Source organism: Hyla sarda, chromosome 1 (assembly GCF_029499605.1).
Source record: "Hyla sarda isolate aHylSar1 chromosome 1, aHylSar1.hap1, whole genome shotgun sequence".
Classification (NCBI taxonomy): Eukaryota; Metazoa; Chordata; class Amphibia; order Anura; family Hylidae; genus Hyla; species Hyla sarda.
The window spans coordinates 47,434,613-47,457,122 of record NC_079189.1 but is presented as its reverse complement, the minus strand read 5'-3'; the positions used below and the strand labels follow the sequence as shown (position 1 = coordinate 47,457,122).

The following is a 22,510-nucleotide window of genomic DNA, read 5'->3' as shown; positions in this document are numbered from 1 at the left end:
TGGTCTATCCGCAGGCACCCTCAAGAGTCAGTTTGTCATAAGTTTTGTAATGACCCTACCTGGTGCTGCACCTCAGTACCAATAACTGAACCGCCTCTTGAACAATCCCCTATAGCAGTGTCTCCTAACCAGCGTGCTTCCAGCTGTTGCAAAACTACAACTCCCAGTTGTAGCTTTGCAACAGCTGGAGGCACACTGGTTGGAAAACATTTCCCCATAGTGTTGATATGCCAAAAAGGTTGTCCAGATGACCACTTTGAGAAATAAGAAAAGACTGGTGAGTAGGAAAATATCATACTACTTGCTATGTGTGCTAAATTGTTCATTTTCAGATGTGAGGTACAGCAGCTTATTTGGGTCAGCATAATCTAACTATCCGTGAATAAACCAATTATCATTGATATTTAAAATTTGTATTTCTATATAAAAGGAAAAAGCAAAGAAGAAATAGCTATCAACCCAAGGTCCATGTTTGTGTCCACTAAGGGCTATTCATTCCTCGCAGCAGGTAAGGTACACAGCAAACTGTGCTATAACATTAGATTTCTTTTGATTACATAATCTTTGTCCCAAATAACTATGTACAGTATTTGCTTTAAATATAGACTGTGTACCCTGTGGTGCGGCACAAGAGAAGTCTTGGAGCAATTATAATAATAAATGTTAAAGCCCTATTTACACGGCGGCAATCAGCATTGATTTGCCTGTTCAGCTCTTACAAAAAGGTTCAATTAACTTTAATGGAATCCTTACCATGGTGAAATTGCAAAGAAGAAAAAAGAGTGTCACGTTTCTATTTATTTTGTAGAAATTACATAAGGTAGCTCAGAAGTCCCATGGTAAGAAAAGAAGGAATGCCCAACGATATGGATACAGTGAAATTAGGAACTTCTTTATTGGATCAAACAGGATACATCCAACCACAAATAACTCTGACACGTTTCGGATTAAGGTAGATCCTTAAAGGGGTACTCCGCCCCTTGACATCTTATTCCCTATCCAAAGGATAGGGGATAAGATGTCTGATCACGGGGTTCCCGCTGCTGGGAACCCCCCTGCGATCTCCCTGCAGCACCTGGCGTTAGTTTGCAATGCCAGCTGTGGCACCGGAGGCTCGTGATGTCATGGCCACTCCCCTTGTGATGTCACGGCCACGTCCCCTGAATGCAAGTCTATGGGAGGGGGCGTCACAAGGGGGGCATGGCCGTGATGTCAGCGCTGCATCGCTAGTCATCAGGCACGGATCAAAGATCGCTCTGTGCACTGGATGACTGCAGTGCCGCAGCAGAGATCGCAGGGGGTCCCAGCGGTGGGACCCCCGCGATCAGACATCTTATCCCTTATCCTTTGGATAGGGGATAAGATGTCTAGGGGCGGAGTACCCCTTTAATTATTATGCCATGATTAAGGATCTGTGGTGTCACAGCACCAAAGGCTGTCCTGTGGGCTGAGGATCTCCTCGGGCATGCCTGCTGCTCCTGTGTTGGGCCCACTGTTACATTGTTTATCATGTTCAGGCACTTTATTATATTCACTATATTTTTGTATCATTTATGTACTGTACCTTTAAGAAGGAGATGCGAAACAACCAGGTGACCCTGTCTGCCCAATGGGAGCCCCCATATTGTCCTGTATATAGTGTAGGGGGGTAGGAGTTGCCCCAGATTAGTTCCAGTCACTGCTGTGTGCAGAGCTCCACGTGAGCTGCAGTGTGGAAAGGAGATTGTGTGGTGATCCAGAGGGAAGCCTAAAGAAAATATTTCATCAAGTCAGCCCCACCATTCTGCAAGCGTTCCCCCGTACAATTGGTGAATCATACCCTGGCGGGGTTAGTAATTGGACCTTGTCAGAACCCTAGTCAGCGTGGGATATCTTCAAGTCTCAAATCTCAAGTCTATATAATTCAAGTGGGTAAAACTCCCCATAAGTCCCAGCAAGGCAACAGTGCTCCCAAAGTTTACACTGCACCCCTTCTACTCTGCTCCGTACTGTGTGTTGTACCATCTACCCCTGATTTTCGCAGTCCGAAAATAAATAACTTTGGCTACAGAATCCAATTGAAGTGAATGGGGCTTGATTTCTGCCGTATTTGTGCAGAATTTGCCCAGAATGTGTGTGGAATGCATGCAGATTCCACCCGGAATCCGCACAAGCTTTATTAAATTAATTATTAAATTAATTATTCAACATTTGTGGAATCATGCAGAATTGGTGTGGAAATTACTCATACAAATTCCACATGAATTCCCCATCCGACTCCACAAATGTTGAAAAACTGTGGAATTTGCCGAAAATCAATGTGAATGCAGAATTTATGCAGATAGGAAGCATTTCTGCATGAAAATTCTGCATTAATTTATAGCCAATTCACTTCAATGAAATTCCAACAGTGGAAATTCTGCTGTGTGAATGGGACAGTGAAATCCCATTGAAGTGTATTGGCTATAAATTCATGTAGAACTTTCATGCAGAATTCCATGTAGAATTCAGTGCAGAAATTCTGCCATGTGAACACGGCCTAACCATCGTTATTGTGCATTCAGGTGAGGAGATCCTGTTACCCTATTAGGGTTACTTATGTTCACACTGTGGAAATTAAGAGAGGAATTCCTCTGTGGATGCACAGAAATGATCCAGAACTGATGCATATGTAGATGGGAATTTGTCGTGTGTATAATCGCTGCTCCATTGACAATTGGAACGTAAACAGATGTTACAACCTGCGCTCCGGCCGCACATGTCGGCCGTGAGCGCACTGTCCCTGTTCCCGGCGGGGCCGGGATTCGCATCGCGGGACGTGACCGCGTGCGTGTGCCCGCCCGCCACTTACCTAGTTCTTTGGCTGCCTCCGACTGTGTCTCAGCTCCAGCGCGCGTGTCCCCGTCTCCTAGGGCGCGCACGCTGGTGCTCTGATATTTAATGGGCCAGTAAACCCATAATTAGTATGCACCTGAACAGCACATTATAAAGTTGTTGCACCTCCCACACTCCCCTGCCGGATCTTCAGTGCTCATTGCCTAGAGAAAGCGTTCCCATAGCCTGTTTTGTCTACCTGTGTTTCCAGACCCTCTTGCTACGTTTATTGACTCCGAACCTTTGCCGCCTACTTGACCTTCTGTTACGTTGACTACGCCTCTGTCTCATCCTCTTGTACCGCGCCTTTCCCAGTACCTGTGTGGTCGAGCCCTGTCGGGGGTAGCGACCTGGGTGTCGCCTGCCGCAGCAAATCCATCCTGCTTTGCGGCAGGCTCTGGTGAAGACCAGCGGCACCTTAGACTCAGCTCCCCGATACGGTCCGAGTCATTAGCCACACAGGTAGAGGATTCACTACCAGCTCCGTGACATCCGCATCCAGGTACGTGACAACAGATTCTGCCACTCCTTCCGCTGGAATCCAGTTCCTCTTTGAAAGTTCTGTCACAAAAATTCCGACGCATGAACTGAGCCCTGAAAAACCCATTGAAATCAATAGGAGTCTGGTACAAGGCGGAGTCCATGGTGTGAATGGGGCCTAACTCATAGGAGCAGCAGCATGGTAGACCTTTCACAGCAGCAATAGGCAGTGTCACTGTGAATCTAGCACTGTAGAGAGACAGTTGAACACTTAGTCTGGGTTTACATTACATAATCCTCAGCCGGAAATATTCCTGCTGAACATTTCGAGGGTGGCCGACGCAGACTAAATAAGTGAGTGCTAGGACTGCATGAACATTGCTGATTCCCATAGACAGCAATGTATTCTGTGAGGTATTTCACCAATTAAAGGGGTATTCCAGGATTTTTTTTTTATTTGACTATGCTACAGGGGCTGTAAAGTTAACTTAAAAATGACCGCCATGGTCATCACCCATCTTGAAAAGTTTCCCCCCTCACATATACTAATGTGCCACAAACAGGAAGTTAATATCACCAACCATTCCCATTTCATTAAGGTGTATCCATATAAATGGCCCACCCTGTATATTGCAAATATACATATAATGTTATTTTCTACATTATATAAAAAGTTTTTGCAAATGATAGGTACACTTTAAAAAAAACAAATCAGATAACACTTATGCTCAGATAAAAACATGTTTTGGATGCTGAATAGGCACAAATTTAGTATACAAATCAGTGCTGAACCTTGAATGCCCATTTCGGATCATATGAAGTGTGTTACAAGGTTGTTCTTACCTCTGTGAGATGCTGGTGTCCACAAGAGGGAGACCTTTGCTTCTACATCCTGCAATGCTTTTCCAGTGATTACTTGCACCCTGCGGAGCGTAATAACTATGCTGTGATTTATTCTTCGGTCATACTGGATAGCGTTAATGACACAAATGTAAATATTTGCTAGATTGAAATTCATTGCAGTCACCATAGTTGTGGGGTTCCTTACACAATTTCTCAAGGACACAGTCTGTATTTAATGTTTGCCCTCTGCATCTGTTAACTGAATGTAGAAAGTGGGTTATTATAACTTATTATTAATAAAGAAGTCTTGCTTCACACAAAGTATTTGCTCGGTATTTTTAGCCAAAACCTTAAATGTTATGTGATAGCCTGGGGGGAGTAGGGTATATGGGGTGTAGCTGTGCGGTGACTGAAGGGTGTCTGATTAACCCTTGCTATTTGTGACGCCAGGGTGAGGGGTCCTCAGTAATGCTTGTCCTACCGCCACCCTTCCCAAGAGCGATAGGGAGGTATTGAATAATTGAATGTCCACAACCGGAGAGTTTGCTGAAAACAGTTGGAACTTTTACTGAGGATTTTATGCAACTTCACAACAGGAACAGTCTCTACAAATGCAAATTCTCTTGGAGATTGACAAAGGTTGGGACCTTAAGCAATTTAGAGTCTTTAGATTGGTATGCGTTGTTCCACTGGATTTAGGGGATTTAGTTGCGGTCCAGTAGTCACGCTAGCTTTAGCGGGGATTAGTTTAGAACTCACGGGTTTAGGTTCTGCTGAGGCTGGTAGGTTTTCTGGCCTAGTGTGTCTTTGAAAGTTCCGCAGATCCGTCCTGCTAGTCCGGCATCCACGAGAGCCGCAACCCAAGAGAGCGATAATTGGCTACAGCTCCCTTATATGGGCAGGGGCTGGACTAGTGCTAATTGGTCCAATACAGATGTCAATCACCTTCACACAGGATTATGGGTAACATGTGACCCAAGGACCTCCAAAGGTCCTCTAACATACCATAGATGATTTAACCCAGTCACATGACCGAAGGTCAAGGTAAGTATACTATACATTATATTAAATATACACATTATTATTAAATATATACATATATGAACATCACAGAATTAGAGTAGAGAAGAGGCGACTAGGGGCTGTCCCACCTGGGGGACCCTACCTGAGCGTAGTTACTCTGACTTTCTGACTTTGGGGACCACCATACAAAGTACGGTATGCAATACAGTACCGGGACACCACAGTAACAGACAAAGAGAAAAACTATAATTGTATTGAAAATACTGACTAAAATGAGCACCAAACAGAGAACCAAATACTGACCAAAATACAACATGTGAGCCCAACCTAATCTTGAGAACACCATATATATCAAATAAATATCAAATAAAAGTTAAGTTTTATTATTAGGGGTAATGGGCTTTTTGTGCCTTTTTGGCACTGGTGTTCTGAAGTTGATTGATTTCCCTAATAAGGGTATCGGTAGTGTATTTTTTCAGCCTAATCTTGCAGTGAATTATTGAAGTTGATGGAGTTGGAAGCAGGAAAAATGGCTAAGGATAAGGATCTGAGTGAGTTTGACAAAGGCCAAATTCTGATTGCTAGACAGCTGGGTCACAGTATCTCCAAACCAGCATAGCTTGTGTGGTATTCCCAGTATACAGGAACCTATCAAAAATGCTCCAAAGAAGGACAACCGGTGAATTGGCAACAAGGTCTTAAGTGCCCAAGACTCACTGATGCATGTGGGAAGTGAGAGGTAGTGCCCATCTGGTCCAATCCAACAGAAGAGCTGCTGTAAAGCAAATTACTGAAAATTTTCAGTAGTGGACCCCTGTCCAGTGTCATAGCTATAGGAGTTGAGGGGATCCCAGCTCCGATGGGAAGGTTTTTCTTTTTTCTAATCATGGCCATTGTGTGGGAGATAAAAAATAAATAAATAAATAAACATCTACTTACCTCTAGTGCACCCGCGGTGCCTCAGGTGTCCTGCTCCGGTCTCCTGCAGTGATTTTCTTCCTGAAGCTGCAGCGTCGAAAACAGAAGCACCCGGGCCCAATGTGTCATACTGCAACTTAGAGAATGGCTGGGCAAGATGGGACATCACTGCAGCCAGTGTTCGGACAAGCAACCTGTACTGAAAGGACATTCCCAGAACATTCCCAGACAGATTGTTCATTCTTCTCCATGTTTAATTGTGTACGACTAGTTTGACTAACTGTAACTCTCAATATGGGGTAACATGTGTATAGCTGTGTCTGTGAGACAATTGCTTACTAGATAATCGGTCATTCAGTGTTTCACTATCAATCTACTTCAATCTAATGTGTATGGTGGCTTTTCTTACATTAGATTACTGTGTAGTGCCTTGGTGTGTATAATAGTCTAACAAGAATGTAAGTCACCAGTGTAAGCAATTGTCAAGTTATCAGAGAATTCATGAGATTTTGGCTTTGGAGCCTACAGAGTAGTAAATAGACTATAATACAGATTGTGAATCAGGATTCGTTTTTTTTACTTCTGCCAGATTGGGCTCGGCCCTATTTTTCTCCAGCTGTGTCCCAGTGCACAAGGCAAGGGCCATAAAGCCATGGTTGGAGGAGTCTGTTGTGGAAGAACTTGACTTGCTGCATCTCAACCCAATCCAACATGGGATGAATCAGAATGGAAATTGCAATCAAAACCCTCTCATTCAACAGCAGTATCAGATCTTATAAATGCTCTTCTGGATAAATAGAGAAAATTTTCCACAGACACCTCTAAAATCTTGTAAGAAGTCTTCCCAGAGGAGTGGGAACTGTTATATCTTTAAAAGGGGGAGGGGAATGTCCATATTGATGCCTATATATTAAGAATGGGATGTTGTAAAAGTGCCTGCACCTTTGTCCATAAAGCATATTTGCATGGATTGTTCACAGATGTGTGCCTTCAATGCATGCCAGTGTATAGGCATATTGTGGCATCTAAAATGAAAAATGTAGGGAGGTAGCTGCAACCGAAAATGTGATTGTATGGAATTCACTGCCAGATGAGTACTCATTCCAAGGTTGTGTAACCCATACAACCTTTTCGAGACACGGTTGTGTAACCCATACAACCGTTTCAAGACACGCTTTGGTCTCTTTTTCAATAGCTATTGAAAAAGAGACCGAAGCGTGTCTCGAAACGTGTCTAGCCCACCCACCTTATACCAGCAGTCTGATACAGACACCTTGATCAAAAGCCAGGAACACACTTTACGATTTGCAACCGCTGGAGACCCTAGAACTGGGGCCCACTGCAATACGTGCGCATCAGCACACGAGGACACTGCCAGTATCCATTGCCAGCATCCACTGCTGATCCTCTATTTTACCACCGCTTCCGTGGACACCCGCTCAGCCCGGACAGTTTCCATCGGCTGGACGCCAGCCGTGCCAGTCCGGCATCACGGGATCCCACGTACCTGCTTTGCGGCTTATCCTCCAGACAGGCATCTACCAACCTAGAGCCGGATGCAAGCCGCGCCAGCCTGACTGTGTGCCTAGGATTACCGCTAGGAGGATCGGTAAGTGGTGCTGTGCACCATCATATGGATACATAATTGCAATATACCACCTTTGTCCATAGGAATATATGCTATAAAAACAATTTTTTTAAGGATACCGGTATCCACGTTTTACCACAACCATTGTGATACTAACAATTGAACACTAAACTATCTTCACAAACCGGATACAAACTATAATACTGCAAGGTTATCCAATACTATTGCCTTTTATCCTGGAAAGCGAACAATAGCTGGTTTCCATATATATACACACCTGTATATATATATATATATATATATATATATATATATGTATATATGTGTATAAGTTTTATAAGCTTTATTATTATTTTTTTATTATTTTTAATTAAAAGTTATACATTTTAAACTATTTTACTATCAATTGTACTATTCTACCCTATGCAAGGGCCCTGCAGGGGTAGATAGTCACTATATTATAAATAAATATTGAAATATATTGAATTCTCCTAAATCACTTATTTACCACCCATACACTATCCACTCACATCACCCAATCACTTATTGTAATTTCTACTTAATATTTATACACATTTTCTACATACACATATACTCAGGTGATATACCTGGATATATATATATATATATATATATATATATATATCACATCCTTTTCTTTCTTTCACCTTATACCACCAACACATAAATCAATTTATTTACAACTATTTAGTATTTAACTAACTATATAAGCCCCGATTTGAGAAAATATGCAATCAGTATATATATCCATATATACACCTCTTTTATATTGTGGCATCTGTTGCCATTGACTTCCATTGGAGTGTATAGGCATACTGTGCAGCATACTTTTTGCCATGTAGAGAAGCAGCCATAAAAGTACTGTGGTGTCCCAGTACCATATTGCATACCGTACCTAGTGTAGAGGTCCCCAAAGTCAGAGTAACTACGTTCAGGTAGGGTTCCTCAGGTGGGACAGCCCCTAGCCGCCTCTCCTAAAGTCTATGTCTAATGTTAATATATATGTATATATTTAATAATTATATTTTCCATAGTAATGTATAGTACTTACCTTGTTCAGCATCGCAGGACCTTCGTTCATGTGACCATGCTAGTAACCTCTATGGTATGTTGTAGGACCTTAAGAGGTCCTTGGGTCACGTGTTACCCACAAATCTCTGTAATGGGGATTGACATCAGTATGGACCAATTAACGTTAGTCCAGCCCCTGCCCACATAAAGAAGCTGCGTTCAATTATCGCTCTCTTGGGTTGCTGCTCTCGTGGATGCTGGACTAACAGGACGGTGCTACACAACTTTCAAAGACACGCTAGGCCTCAAAACCTCTGGCCTCAGCGCAACCAAAACCGTGAGTTCAAATCTAAATCCCCGCTAATGCTAGCGTGACTACTTGACCGCAACTAACCCCTAAATCCAGTGGAGCAACGCATAGTACTAAAAGACTCTTATTGCTAAAGTCCCAACCTTTGTCAATCTCCAAGAAAAGCTGTTGTTATGCTCAGAGAGTGTTGTATTATTGAAGCTTGCAGAAAACCTTCAGTAAAAGTTAATGCTGTTTCAGAAACTCTCCGGTTGTGGACAATCTATTCTTCTTATCTACCTCCCTATCGCTCTTGGGAAGGGTGGCGGTAGAAAAGCGTTATTGAAGAACCCTCACCCTGGCGTCACGACTAGCAAGGGTTAACAAGCACCCTTTAATTACTGCACAGCTACACTCCCCATACCCTACACTCCCCAGGCTATCACAGTACAGCTTCCTATATAGTAGAAAAAGGTCTTTTAAACACTCTTGACACTCTTTTTGCATATGTGTGGGGTATGAGGACTAATGGATATGCTTGACTTGTGCACTGGGAGCTTTCCTGGCACATGTGCTTAATATAAAGTAAAAGAGAACAGACCCTTAAACACCGCAACATAGTCCTAATGTTATGTATTTTATAAAAGTGCTGGCATTGCATTTCCTGATCTATTAGCACTGGAGGCCGAGTTCTCATTATGTGTTGTGTTTCTACCCATCTAATTGATTATTTTATGCTAGGTAAAAAAAATAAAATTCTTTACAGATTTTTCTCAGATAGAACTGCGTTTACTTGCTCACTTTTCTGCTGATCCAGCCATTCTGAAATTATTCCATGAAACAGAAAGAACTGATGTATTTACAGCCCTAGCTTCCCAGTGGTGAGTATAAGTTATATTGAGTATTATTAATTAGAAAACAAATTGCATCACTATACCACAATGATGAGAGAGAGAATGTATATTATGAGGAGAGAGAGAATTTATATTATGAGGAATTGTAGAACTTTCTAATATCCTTGGGGGATAATACAATACAGGAATATGGTGCACTACTGTGGTAGATGTATACAATGACATTGGCTATCCCTCAACACTGATGTTAAAATTGAGACATTCGCCAGTATATCCTCATATGAAGGACATACCAGAGCCTGCACACCAACGCCACGCGAAGTAACAATTCTGGAGCATATTTGTTACAGCTCTGTGTTATACTATTTATTTGTTAGTTTAACTAGAAATGTATACATAAATAGCCAATTGTGTCCATACACTGTCCAACACAATCCAGTCAAATCTGACACTGCTACATTGTGTACGCACACGCTACCAGCTGGTAACACTCAGTTGGCAATTGAGTGATAAATTATTAGTAAGAATGGGACAACAGCAATAAGAAAATATATTCTAGAATTGTTATTTCATAGGGAATGCATCTATATTGTAATACAGAAAGGTTAGAAAGGGTCACAATGGCCACATGCATATGTTACTATTGATTCTGGCAAAAGCTTTTGGATATGTGGCTGTTGTATCCTGTTAATGAGCCAATAACCTGGCCATGCTAGATGCAGAGCTACAGAATGACGGACTGAGGCTTGGAGAAAGCACTTACAATATGAGGCACAATTATATGGCAGTGAAGCATTTGTAACATTTTAGTTGCTAAGGGACTAATAACCCGAGGCTCTTTATCAGCAGGACAGAATGTAAGAGCGTGGGTCAGGCCTGGGAGCCGTAATGGCACATAGAGGCTTTGATGATTACATTTCCTCATCTATCCATCCATCCATCTATCTCATATCTATCTATCTACCTATCCATCTATCTCATATCTATCTATCAATAAAAAATAGAAAAAAGTCGCAGGACTACTCAGCCAAATCTGTAGTTGTGGTGCCAGCGCCCTAAACCTGATCAGGGTCCCTCCAGATAAAGAAATTCCAATGGTGCAGCACTCAAATAAACAAAGTGCATTTATTCATTCATGTCTCAACACAGCAATGTTTCTGCTCCTATGGAACCATTTTAAAGCTTAGTGATCCACACATTATAGGGGGTATAAATACCCAGCAAAAGTGATATAATGACAAATCACGTGAATCCAATATCGATCAAATCACAATTAAACATGAAAGTATAAAAACCTTTTAATTATTCATATATATCTATTTTTCCGTGGACAGAGAGAGAGCTCCAGCTCACCCAGCCCGGACAGATGGAGCAGCGGATCTACGACACCGGACTGTGTCAGCCACAAGCAAATAGACAAGAAGAGATGATCCAGCTCTTGCAGGTAAAAACTAGGTTTTATTGGCACCCAACTACAGGAAACATGGACAGAAGTAACGTGTTTCAAGCGCCAAACACTGCGCTCTTAGTCATACATGACTAAGAGCGCAGTGTTTGGCGCTTGAAATGCGTTACTTCTGTCCATGTTTCCTGTGGTTGGGTGCCAATAAAACCTAGTTTTTACCTGCAAGAGCTGGATCATCTCTTCTTGTCCATATCTATTTTTCCGTGCCATACATATAATACAGTGCATACAGATGTGCAATAGTGTTTAAAATCTAATAAAAGATGCTTGAAAAACATGACTCCCATAACTATACATAAATTATGCAATAGATCACACATGATCATAAATTAATTGCAAACACATGATTATAATACAGAATTACAAATATATACAAATATACAAAGAGGTGATGCCGCTATGTAGGGACAACATGGCGCCATAAGCGTGGAGTAGAATCCACTGCGCCTGCGTGTATCTGAGTAACATAGTAACATAGTTCATAAGGTTGAAAAAAGACCAGAGTCCATCAAGTTCAACCTATACCTCTAATAAGTCCCTACTGAGTTGAGTTGATCCAGAGGAAGGCAAAAAACCCTCATACTAGAGGTAAAAATTCCTTCCTGACTCCAAATATGGCATCAGAATAAATCCCTGGATCAACGTTCTGTCTCGATAAATCTAGTATACATAACCAGCAATGTTATTTTTCTCCAAAAATGCATTCAGACCCTTTTTGAACTCTTTTACAGAGTTCACCATGACCACCTCCTCTGGCAGAGAGTTCCATAGTCTCACTGCTCTTACAGTAAAGAACCCCCATCTGTGCTGGTGTAGAAACCTTCTTTCCTCAAGACGTAGAGGATGCCCCCTTCTAATAGATACAGTCCTGGGAGAAATCTCTGTACTGTCCCCTGATATATTTATACATAGTTTTAGGTCGCCCCTAAGCCTTCTTTTTTCTAAACTAAATAACCCCAATTTTGATAATCTTTCTGGATACTGTAGTCCTCCCATTCCCGATATTACCCTGGTTGCCCGTCTTTGAACCCTCTCCAGCTCCACTATATCTTTCTTGTACACTGGTTCCCAGTACTGTACACAGTATTCTATGTGTGGTCTGACTAGTGATTTGTACAGCGGTAGAATTATTTCCTTGTCGTGGGCATCTATGCCCCTATTGATGCACCCCATGCTTTTATTTGCCTTGGCAGCAGCTGCCCGACACTGGTCTCTACAGCTAAATTTACTATTAACTAAGACTCCCAAGTCCTTTTCCATGTCAGTTGTCCCAAGTGTTCTCCCATTTAATACATAATCCTAGCCCAGATTTTTCTTCCCCATGTGCATAACCTTACATTTATCAGTGTTGAACCTCATCTGCCACTTCCCACTAGTAACAGTCACCCAATCAGAATAAGTAGCATTAATAACCACCATCTGTTTCCTATCACTGAGCCAGTTACTTACCCACTTGCACACATTCTCCCCCCAGCCCAATCCCTCTCATTTTATGTACAAACCTCTCATTTTATGTGGAACCGTATCAAATGCTTTGGAAAAATCCAGATATATGACATCCAGCGATCCCTCCTGGTCCAGTCTGGAGCTCACCTCCTCATAAAAGCTGATCAGGTTAGTTTGACAGGACCGATCCCTCATAAAGCCATGCTGATATGGAGTCATTCATTTATTTTTATCAAGATACTTCAAAATAGCATGTCTTAGAGTAAACGGTCACGTGAGCGCAATCACATTTAATACTTAATTTTACTTGTGTTATATTTCTTTTTTATGCTTATTTTATTTTTATTTGATATATTTCTACTCCTTTTAACTATTCTATAATTTTTCCTATTATACTCCAAATTATCTTTTCTTGTCAGTGTATACTGGGTCTGCTATCTCTATCCATCTATCTATTGCATATAATTGTAATGTCTGTCTTGGTTTCTGTTCAGACTCGGCCATTGGATTTTGGTTGTGTCTGAACAGGTTGATATTTTCCTGGCTAGGAAATAGTTAAAGCTTTTATCTTTTCACCCAATAGCTGTGCAGATGTACCTAGAAATCTCCAGCTCAGTCAAGCTTCTGGGCTGGTGAATGACATGCTGCTATGAAGCTGTTGGTGAAACACTTTGTTTGTTTGAGCTTTAAATCTACTATTTTGCCTTAGCATGCACTTTGTATTTATCTTTGGGTTTTTAGCCATGGTTATATAGCATGCTCATAGTAGATTTTAATCTGTGTTTGATTAGTATGTCCTTTCTGCTAAGTAGCTGTTCACACTGTATCCATTTTCTGTATTTTTGTAACAAGACATCCCTGTTACCTTTTTTATGGGGAATTGAGAATTAGGACAAGAGATCTCCGTGCTCCATATCGGACTCTGGGAGATTGCGTTCTGGTATCAAGACATTCCAGTGTTTACTGGAGGTGTTCTGGGGTATTGAGTTTATTATTCATGTTTGTTGCTATGCAGACTCATCCGTTTCCCAGTCTTGTGTTCTGGACCTAATCTGTTAGTTAGTTATCTGTGTCCAGTGTGAACAGTGTCCTATATTTATATCCTATTTGGTTGAAAGGATCTTTAGAGTTTGTTAGTACATGCACTGATCATAGAGTTCTTGATCACTGAATTGTGTTTCCTCTGTGCTTTACCATTGGTCTATAGTGTTCCTTTGTGCTAACTCTCTGATCTGTGTCCTCTGAACTTTATCTGTTTATGTTAGTTATCCGAGTCCAGGATTTATGTTTCTGTAATGTTCTGGCTCGTGACCAACTGTGTTTTATTATTTGTTTTTATGCCACTGCACTTTAGCGCTGGAAAGGACCGGCACCCAGTTGTCGATCCATCATTTAGGATGGATGGGCAAGTAGACAGGGAGAGTGTTTTCAGGGTCAGTTTTAGGGTTCACTCTCCCTGTCTCCCCCAGTCGGTCCTGAAAATAATGTTCTATTCTCTCCCTGTTTACTATCTGGTGACAGCTGGTATAGCGTTAACGGTTACCTATTGAGAGATCAGATGATCATACACTTAACCTGTTAAGGACGCAGGACCCGTGACCCTGCGTCAAATCGGGTCGGTCCCGGTGGCTTATGACAGCCGGGACCCTGGGCTAATATCGCGCGGCACCGATCGTTGTGCCGCGTGCTAGTAAACCTTTAGACGCAGCGTTCAAATTTGATCGCCATGTCTAAAATGAAAGTAAATTCTTCCCGGCAGCTCAGTCGGGCTGATCGGGACCATCGCGGCGAAATCGCGATGTCCCGATCAGCTAGAACGCGAGCGAAGGTCCCCTTACCTGCCTCCATCACGTACGATCGGCAATTGATTGCTCCACGCCTGAAATCCAGGCTTGAGCATTCGACCGCCGATTACACCGGTCTTTGCCGTGTCAATGCACGGCAATGATCTGTGTATAAGATCGGCATGTGCAGTGAAATAGCCACCAGGGGGTAAAAAACAAAAAGGGTAAAAAAGTTAATAAAGATCATTTAACACCTTACCTAATAAAAGTAAGAATCAGCCCCCTTTTCCCATTAAAAAAAAAACTGTGTAAATAAAAATAAATATAAATATATGTGGTATCGCCGCATGCGGAAATGTCTGTACTATAACAATATATCATTAATTAAACTGAACGGTCAATGGCGTACGCGTAAAAAAATTCCAAAATCCATAATAGCGTATTTTTGGTCACTTTTTATATCATGAAAAATGAATAAAAAGCGATCAAAAAAGTCCGATCAATCTAAAAATGGTACCGGTAAAAACTCCAGATCACGGCGCGAAAAATGAGCCCTCATACTGCCCCATAAATGGTAAAATAATAAAGTTATAGGAGTCAAAATATGACAATTTTAAACGTATTCATTTTCGTGGATGTAGTTATGATTTTTTCCAGAAGTACAACAAATTCAAACCTATATAAGTAGGGTATCATTTTAATCGTATGGACCTACAAAATAAAGAAAAAGTGTTATTCTTACCAGAAAATGCACTGCGTAGAAACGAAAGCCCCCAAAAGTTACAAAATTGCATTTTTTCTTCAATTTTGTTGCACAATGAATTTTTTTTCCGTTCGCCATGGATTTTTTGGTAAAATGACTAAAGTCACTGCAGAATTGGTGGTGCAAAAAATAAGATGATGATTTTTAAAATGTAAGAAGGAAGAAACGAAAGTGCAAAAACGGAAAAACCCAGAGTCCTTAAGGGGTTAAGCTGGCTTGTTTCACTAATTGGAACCACTTGTATATAATACCCTGTTTGTATCACATGTGCTATGCTTGAGAAAGGCTGCAAGTGGGCAGCCACTGGGTGAATAAAGTACATTGAGTTTTTCACTAAGATTGGTGTTCTGCTGGACTTCTTTTTGCTGGATATCTATCTATCTATCTATCTATCTATCTCATATCTATCTATCTCATAACTATCTATCTCATATCTATCTATCTCATATCTATCTATCTATCTCATATCTATCTATCTCATAACTATCTATCTCATATCTATCTATCTATCTCATATCTATCTATCTATCTCATATCTATCTATCTTATATCTATCTCATCTCTCTCTCTCTCTCTCTCTCTCTCTCTCAAAATTAGGAAATGCAGTCTGAAGTGCTGAGGTTATGTGTGTGCAGCCTTAGCCAATCATAGCTCATCTCATACTGTACTGCGCTGGGCTGTGTGTAGCAAAGTGAGGGAGGAAGTTATCCCCTGTATGGCTTCAGATGATGTCACACCTGCTGGGGAACACTCCTTCCCAGTCTGTGAATCTGACTGAGACTGAGCAGAAAATACAGAACAATATCAAGGTAGAAAACAAGAAATAATTTTTTTTTAAAAAGGCAGGAGGTGGTTTATCATGATGGGGGCAGTGAACTGGGAGGATTAGAAAATTTAACAAGAACATGACAGGTACTCTTTAACCTCTTAAGGACGCAGGGCGTATGGATACGCCCTGCATCCCGAGTCCTTAAGGACGCAGGGCGTATCCATACGCCCGTGGGAATTCCGGTCCCCACCGCTAGCCGGTTGGGGACCGGAGCCGGATGCCTGCTGAAATCGTTCAGCAGGCATCCCGGCATATCGCCCAGGGGGGTCATTATGCCCCCCCATGTCGGCGATCGTCAGAGATGGCCCCGAACAGCCAGTAATTCCGGGTCACCGGGTCACTGGAGACCCGATTGACTCGGAATCGCCGCAGATCGCTGGACTGAATTGTCCAGCGATCTGCGGCGATTCCGAGTCAATCGGGTCTCCAGTGACCCGGTGACCCGGAATTACTGGCTGTTCGGGGCCATCTCTGACGGCCCCGAACAGCCAGAGCCTGCAGGGGTGAGGTGGCACTGGTGCCACCTCACGATCGCCCTGATTCGTCGGCTGGATTACCGGCCGACCAATCAGGGCGCCTGCTGCGGGCGTCACTCCCGCACCCGCTCCGCCCCTCTTCCGGAGGGTGTGAGCGGGTGCGGGAAGACGACCCCGGGTGCTGGAGACCCCGATCCTCGGCGTCCATGTTGGGATCGGGGCCCCAGGAGCGACGGCGGCGGCGAGGAACAGCCTGCGATGGAGCAGCAGCAGGAGGTGAGTTACAGCCTCCTGCTGTTGCTCAGCAACAGCTGCCAGCATGCAACAAGGGCATGCTGGGAGCTGTAGTTATGCAACAGCAGGAGGCAGACCACCACAACTCCCAGCATTCCCTTATGGGCATGCTGGGACTTATGGTTTTGCAACAGCTGGAGGCACATTTTTTCTATGGAAAAGTGTACCTTCAGCTGTTGTATAACTACAACTCCCAGCTTGCACAAACAGCTAAAGTGCATGCTGGGAGTTGTAGTGGTGCATCTGCTGGTTGCATAACTACAACTCCCAGCATGCCCGTTGGCTGTCGGTGACTGCTGAGAGTTGTAGTTTTGCAACAGCTGAAGGCACACTGGTTGTGAAACTTAGATTTTTTTTTTTACCTAACTCAGTGTTTCACGACCGGTGTGCCTCCAGCTGTTGCAAACTACAACTCCCAGCAGTCACCTTACACCATGCACCGTACATGCTGGGAGTTGTAGTTTTGCAACAGCTGGAGGCACACTGGTTTTGAAACACTGAGTAAGGTCACAAACTCCGTGATACATAATCAGTGTGCCTACAGCTGTTGCAAAACTAAAACTCTCAGCATGTACAGTCTGTCAGCGCATGCTGGGAGTTGTAGTTTTGCAACAGCTGGATGTCCCCCCGTCCCCCCCCCCAATGTGAACGTACAGGGTACACTCACATGGGCGGAGGCTTACAGTAAGTATCGGGCTGCAAGTTTGAGCTGCAGCAAATTTTCTGCAACAGCTCAAACTGCCAGCGAGAAACTACTGTGAACCCCCGCCCGTGTGACTGTACCCTAAAAACACTACACTACACTAACAAAAAATAAAATAAAAAGTAAAAAACACTACATATACACATACCCCTACACAGCCCCCCTCCCCTCCCCAATAAAAATGAAAAACGTCTGGTACGCCACGGTTTCCAAAACGGAGCCTCCAGCTGTTGCAAAACAACAACTCCCAGTATTGTCGGACAGCCGTTGACTGTCCAGGCATGCTTGGAGTTTTGCAACATCTGGAGGCACCCTGTTTGGGATGTTTGTATGTCCACCCCTATGCAATCCCTAATTTAGGCCTCAAATGCGCATGGCGCTCTCACTTTGGAGCCCTGTCGTATTTCAAGGCAACAGTTAAGGGTCACATATGGGGTATCGCCGTACTCGGGAGAAATTGCCTAACAAATTTTGGGGGGTATTTTCTGCTTTTACCATTTTTAAAAATGTAAAGTTTTTGGGAAAGAAGCATTTTAGGTAAAAAATGTTTTATTTTTTTTACATATGCAATAGTCGTGAAACGCCTGTGGGGTATTAAGGTTCACTTAACCCCTTGTTACATTCCCCGAGGGCTCTAGTTTCCAAAATGGTATGCCATGTGGGTTTTTTTTGCGGTCCTGGCACCATAGGGGCTTCCTAAATGCGGCATGCCCCCAGAGCAAAATTTCCTTCAAAAAAGCCAAATGTTACTCCTTCTCTTCTGAGACCTGTAGTGCGCCAGCAGAGCACTTTTCACCCCCATATGGGGTGTTTTCTGAATCGGGAGAAATTGGGCTTTAAATTTTGGGGGGTATTTTCTGCTTTAACCCTTTGTATAAATGTAATTTTTTTGGGAAACCAAGCATTTTAGGTAAATTTTTTTATTTTTTTTTACATATGCAAAAGTCGTGAAACACCTGTACAGTATTAAGGTTCACTTTACCCCTTGTTACGTTCCCCGAGGGGTCTAGTTTCCAAAATGGTATGCCATGTGTTTTTTTTTTGCTGTCCTGGCACCATAGGGGCTTCCTAAATGCGGCATGCCCCCAGAGCAAAATTTCCTTCAAAAAAGCCAAATGTTACTCCTTCTCTTCTGAGACCTGTAGTGCGCCAGCAGAGCACTTTTCACCCCCATATGGGGTGTTTTCTGAATCGGGAGAAATTGGGCTTCAAATTTGGGGGGTATTTTCTGCTATTACCCTTTTTAAAAATGTAAAACTTTAGGGAAACCAAGCATTTTAGGTAAAAATTTTTTTTTTTTTTTACATATGCAAAAGTCGTGAATCACCTGTGGGGTATTAAGGTTCACATTACCCCTTGTTACGTTCCCCGAGGGGTCTAGTTTCCAAAATGGTATGCCATGTGGGGTTTTTTGCTGTTTTTGTGAAACCCGTAAAGGGTTAAAACGCTTACTGAATGTCATTTTGAATACTTTCTGGGGTGCAGTTTTTATAATGGGGTCAATTAAGGGGTATTTCTAATATGAAGACCCTTCAAATCCACTTCAAACCTGAACTGGTCCCTGAAAAAAAGCGAGTTTCAAAATTTTGTGAAAAATTGGAAAATTGCTGCGGAACTTTGAAGCTCTCTGGTGTCTTCCAAAAGTAAAAACTCATCAATTTTATGATGCAAACATAAAGTAGACATATTGTATATGTGAATAAAAAAAAAATATTTGGAATATCCATTTTCCTTACAAGCAGAGAGCTTCAAAGTTAGAAAAATGCAAAATTTTCAAATTTTTCATAAAATTTTGGGATTTTTCACCAAGAAAGGATGCAAGTTACCAAAAAATTTTACCACTACGTTAAAGTAGAATATGTCACGAAAAAACAATCTCGGAATCAGAATGATAAGTAAAAGCATTCCAGAGTTATTAATGTTTAAAGTGACAGTGGTCAGATGTGCAAAAAATGGCCGAGTCCTTAAGGTGAAAAAGGGCTCAGTCCTTAAGGGGTTAAGCCAAATAATAAGTAAACAAATAAGTATAATTACTTACTTTATAAGTAAAAAGTGAGTATAAAAAGTCTGTGACACAGCAGTGTTTTGCCTCACAGACTTTTTTTGTCCTTTTTAGATCTAGAAAGCCATTTGTAAAGCAAAATAAATCCGTTTTTTTTAACTATTTAGGGGCGAGAATAAAACTACTGATTTTACAATGCGTGAACATGGCTTTAGACCGTCTAGTTAATTAATTAGAGTTTCAGTAAATGCGTTCCAATGTTCTAACTAGGCTTCCGTCATTTTTTACTTAGGGATATACCATCTGGAGCAGTGGTCTCCAAACTGTGGTCCTCCAGATGTTGCAAAACTACAACTCCGAGCATGCCCAGACAGCCAACGGCTGTCTGGGCATGCTGGGAGTTGTAGTTTTGTAACATCTTGGGGGCCAGAGTTTGGAAATCACTGATCTAGAGCATAAATTGCTGGGTATGTTACTTAAAGAAGTAATACAAGACTAGAAAAAGAATAGAATCTGCAATAGCGCCACCATTGTCTATGGCAGTGTTTTCCAACCAGTGTTCCTCCACAGCTGTGAGTTGTAGGTTTGCAACAGTCTTGTGTGATATGACAGTACTCACTTGAATGGGACTGCAACACCAGACACAGCATGTAGGCAAGAAAAGCGCGGTTCCTTCTAAACAAGCCATAAATGAAGCAGATGATGTGTTACTATAGGGAACAATACAAAAGCTGGGAGGAGGTCAGACATTCACCATGTGGTTTATGGGAGGCTTTTCCAAAGTCTAAAATATATAAATACAATTGCATTTCTACTTCCTATACTTTGCAAACACAATTTCTAGCGGCGCACTACAATTATTATGTCTTTAGTAAGTGTTCTTTGTTCTACCAACATGTTTATATTCACCTGTACTAGAACAAGCCTTGTCCATGGTCCTGACGAATATACATTATCTCTCTTGTGAGATATTTCTCTATTCATTGGGGATGGGGGGGCTTACTAATTCTGTGCTAAAATTTAGAAAGGATAAAAATAAAGCAGGTAGCTAAAGGTTATTACAGTGCATATGGCACACCCTGCTAGATATGTCAGACACTTTTTTTGTTTCTTACTCTACCTCTTGTCTGGCCAACTGTGCTGATGCATTTTACAATTCTTCATAGCCGCCCATCCTTTTCTAGGCACTTTTCAAAACTGTCTAGAATAGTGCAAAAAGTGTCTGAACACATAATAAATTAGAAAGAGGTTTGTCCGTGAAGCCTAAATGTTGTTCTCATCTACTCATGGCCTCTTTGCAGCTACCGGAGATGGGCATTAATGGGCGTTGCATAAATGGCGTTTCACCAGGAGCAACACTTGTGATGTACTTTTGGAAGCTATGCCAGTGTTTTTTCAAACAGTGTATCTCCAGCTGTTGCAAAACTACAACTTCCAGCATGCAAGGACAGCCTTTGGCTGTTCGGAAAACACTGAGCTACGTAAACAGAGTAGCTAACTGGGCTATGCTGTTTATGCAACTCCTGTCAATGTCAATGGGAGTTATGTAAATTATGTAAGGCAGCCATCTTAAACGTTTTCGGCTTCACTGCAGGCCAATTTCTGTATCACATGGGTGAATGTTTAAAGGGGTACTCCGGTGGAAAGACTTTATTTTTTTTTTTGTATCAACTGGCTCTAAGAAGTTAAACAGATTTGTAAATTACTTCTATTAAAAAAAATCTTAATCCTTCCAGTACTTTTCAGCTAGGTCATCTATCCCTTGGGTGAATGGAGTGTCTTCCACCTGCTTGGCCACTGCTCCATTCACTGTCTGTCAGACTTTCCATACATAGGTGATGGTTTCCAGATGGTTTCCAGATCCCAAAGAGAATCAATGGAGCGGTGGTCAAGCATGAGTTCTGCCACTCCAATCCACAAGGGGACAATTTACCCCTGCTCTTACGATCAGTAGGAATCCCACTGTCCAGCTAGTAATTGCCGATCCTGTGTAACTAATGTCAGATAACTTCAATAATGAAGAATTACTTTTTATTTTATTTTTTATTAGCAGCTACAAAGTGTTTTCCTGGCCCTGGAGGACCCAACACTATGCATTTCATAGCATTTCTTAAAATGGAATAGATATTATTATTATAACTATTATAGATAGAGGATTGCTAAACTGTGGATAGGCAATAAGTGTCTGGTTAAGAAATGGGCTACGTTCTGCAGATCTGTGGATAAGGGGCTAAGTTTTATTAGCTGGATAACCTCTTGTGATAAAAAACAGTCTAATGCTGGGTTCACACTACGTTTTCTCCCATACGGGAGTTTTAGGTCCGGTTGTAAAAGCGCATACGGCGCAAAAATGAGCCGACCGGACCGAACATTTCACTCCGGCCGGCTCATTGAAATGAATGACATACGGGAGCGCATACTGTGACATACGGGAGCGGGAGATTTTAGCTCCCCCCTGCCGTATGCGCTCCCGTATGGGAGAAAACGTAGTGTGAACCCACCCTAATACTTCAGTTTCCCTTGAGGTGGCAATGCAGGGAAATTAAATAATTGTCTTCAAATTTTCCTATAGTTTGTAGCTGAATGCATGGAGTGTGAACAGCTGAACAACCTGTGGTCTACAAATCATCACTAAAACTTAATTACATAAACAGTGCTTTGGTTTACCCAAACAGCGCCCCATCTCCCCTAGTGAAGACATAGAATCATAAAATACTGTAAAGTGATGCTGCCTGCAGCCCCCACTAGGGAATCGTAGGAGCTTAAAGGGGTATTCCAGGATTTTTTTTTTATTTGACTATTCTACAGGGGCTGTAAAGTTCATGAGTTCATAATATAGTGTATGTTCCTGTGTGTGACGGTTTTCTC

The 22,510-nt window shown here is 42.1% G+C and overlaps 1 protein-coding gene across 8 annotated transcripts in view; it reads left to right on the top strand.

The window, feature by feature from the left end:
• POLN (DNA polymerase nu) overlaps window positions 1-22,510 on the top strand; it is a 245,440-nt gene that overhangs the window by 74,014 nt on the left and 148,916 nt on the right. For all 8 annotated transcript variants that reach the window (XM_056554952.1, XM_056554951.1, XM_056554949.1 and 5 more), the window contains exons 18-19: window positions 431-508; window positions 9,793-9,907. In XM_056554952.1, the coding sequence (XP_056410927.1) occupies window positions 431-508; window positions 9,793-9,907 (193 nt within the window). The remainder of the gene's footprint in view (window positions 1-430; window positions 509-9,792; window positions 9,908-22,510) is intronic.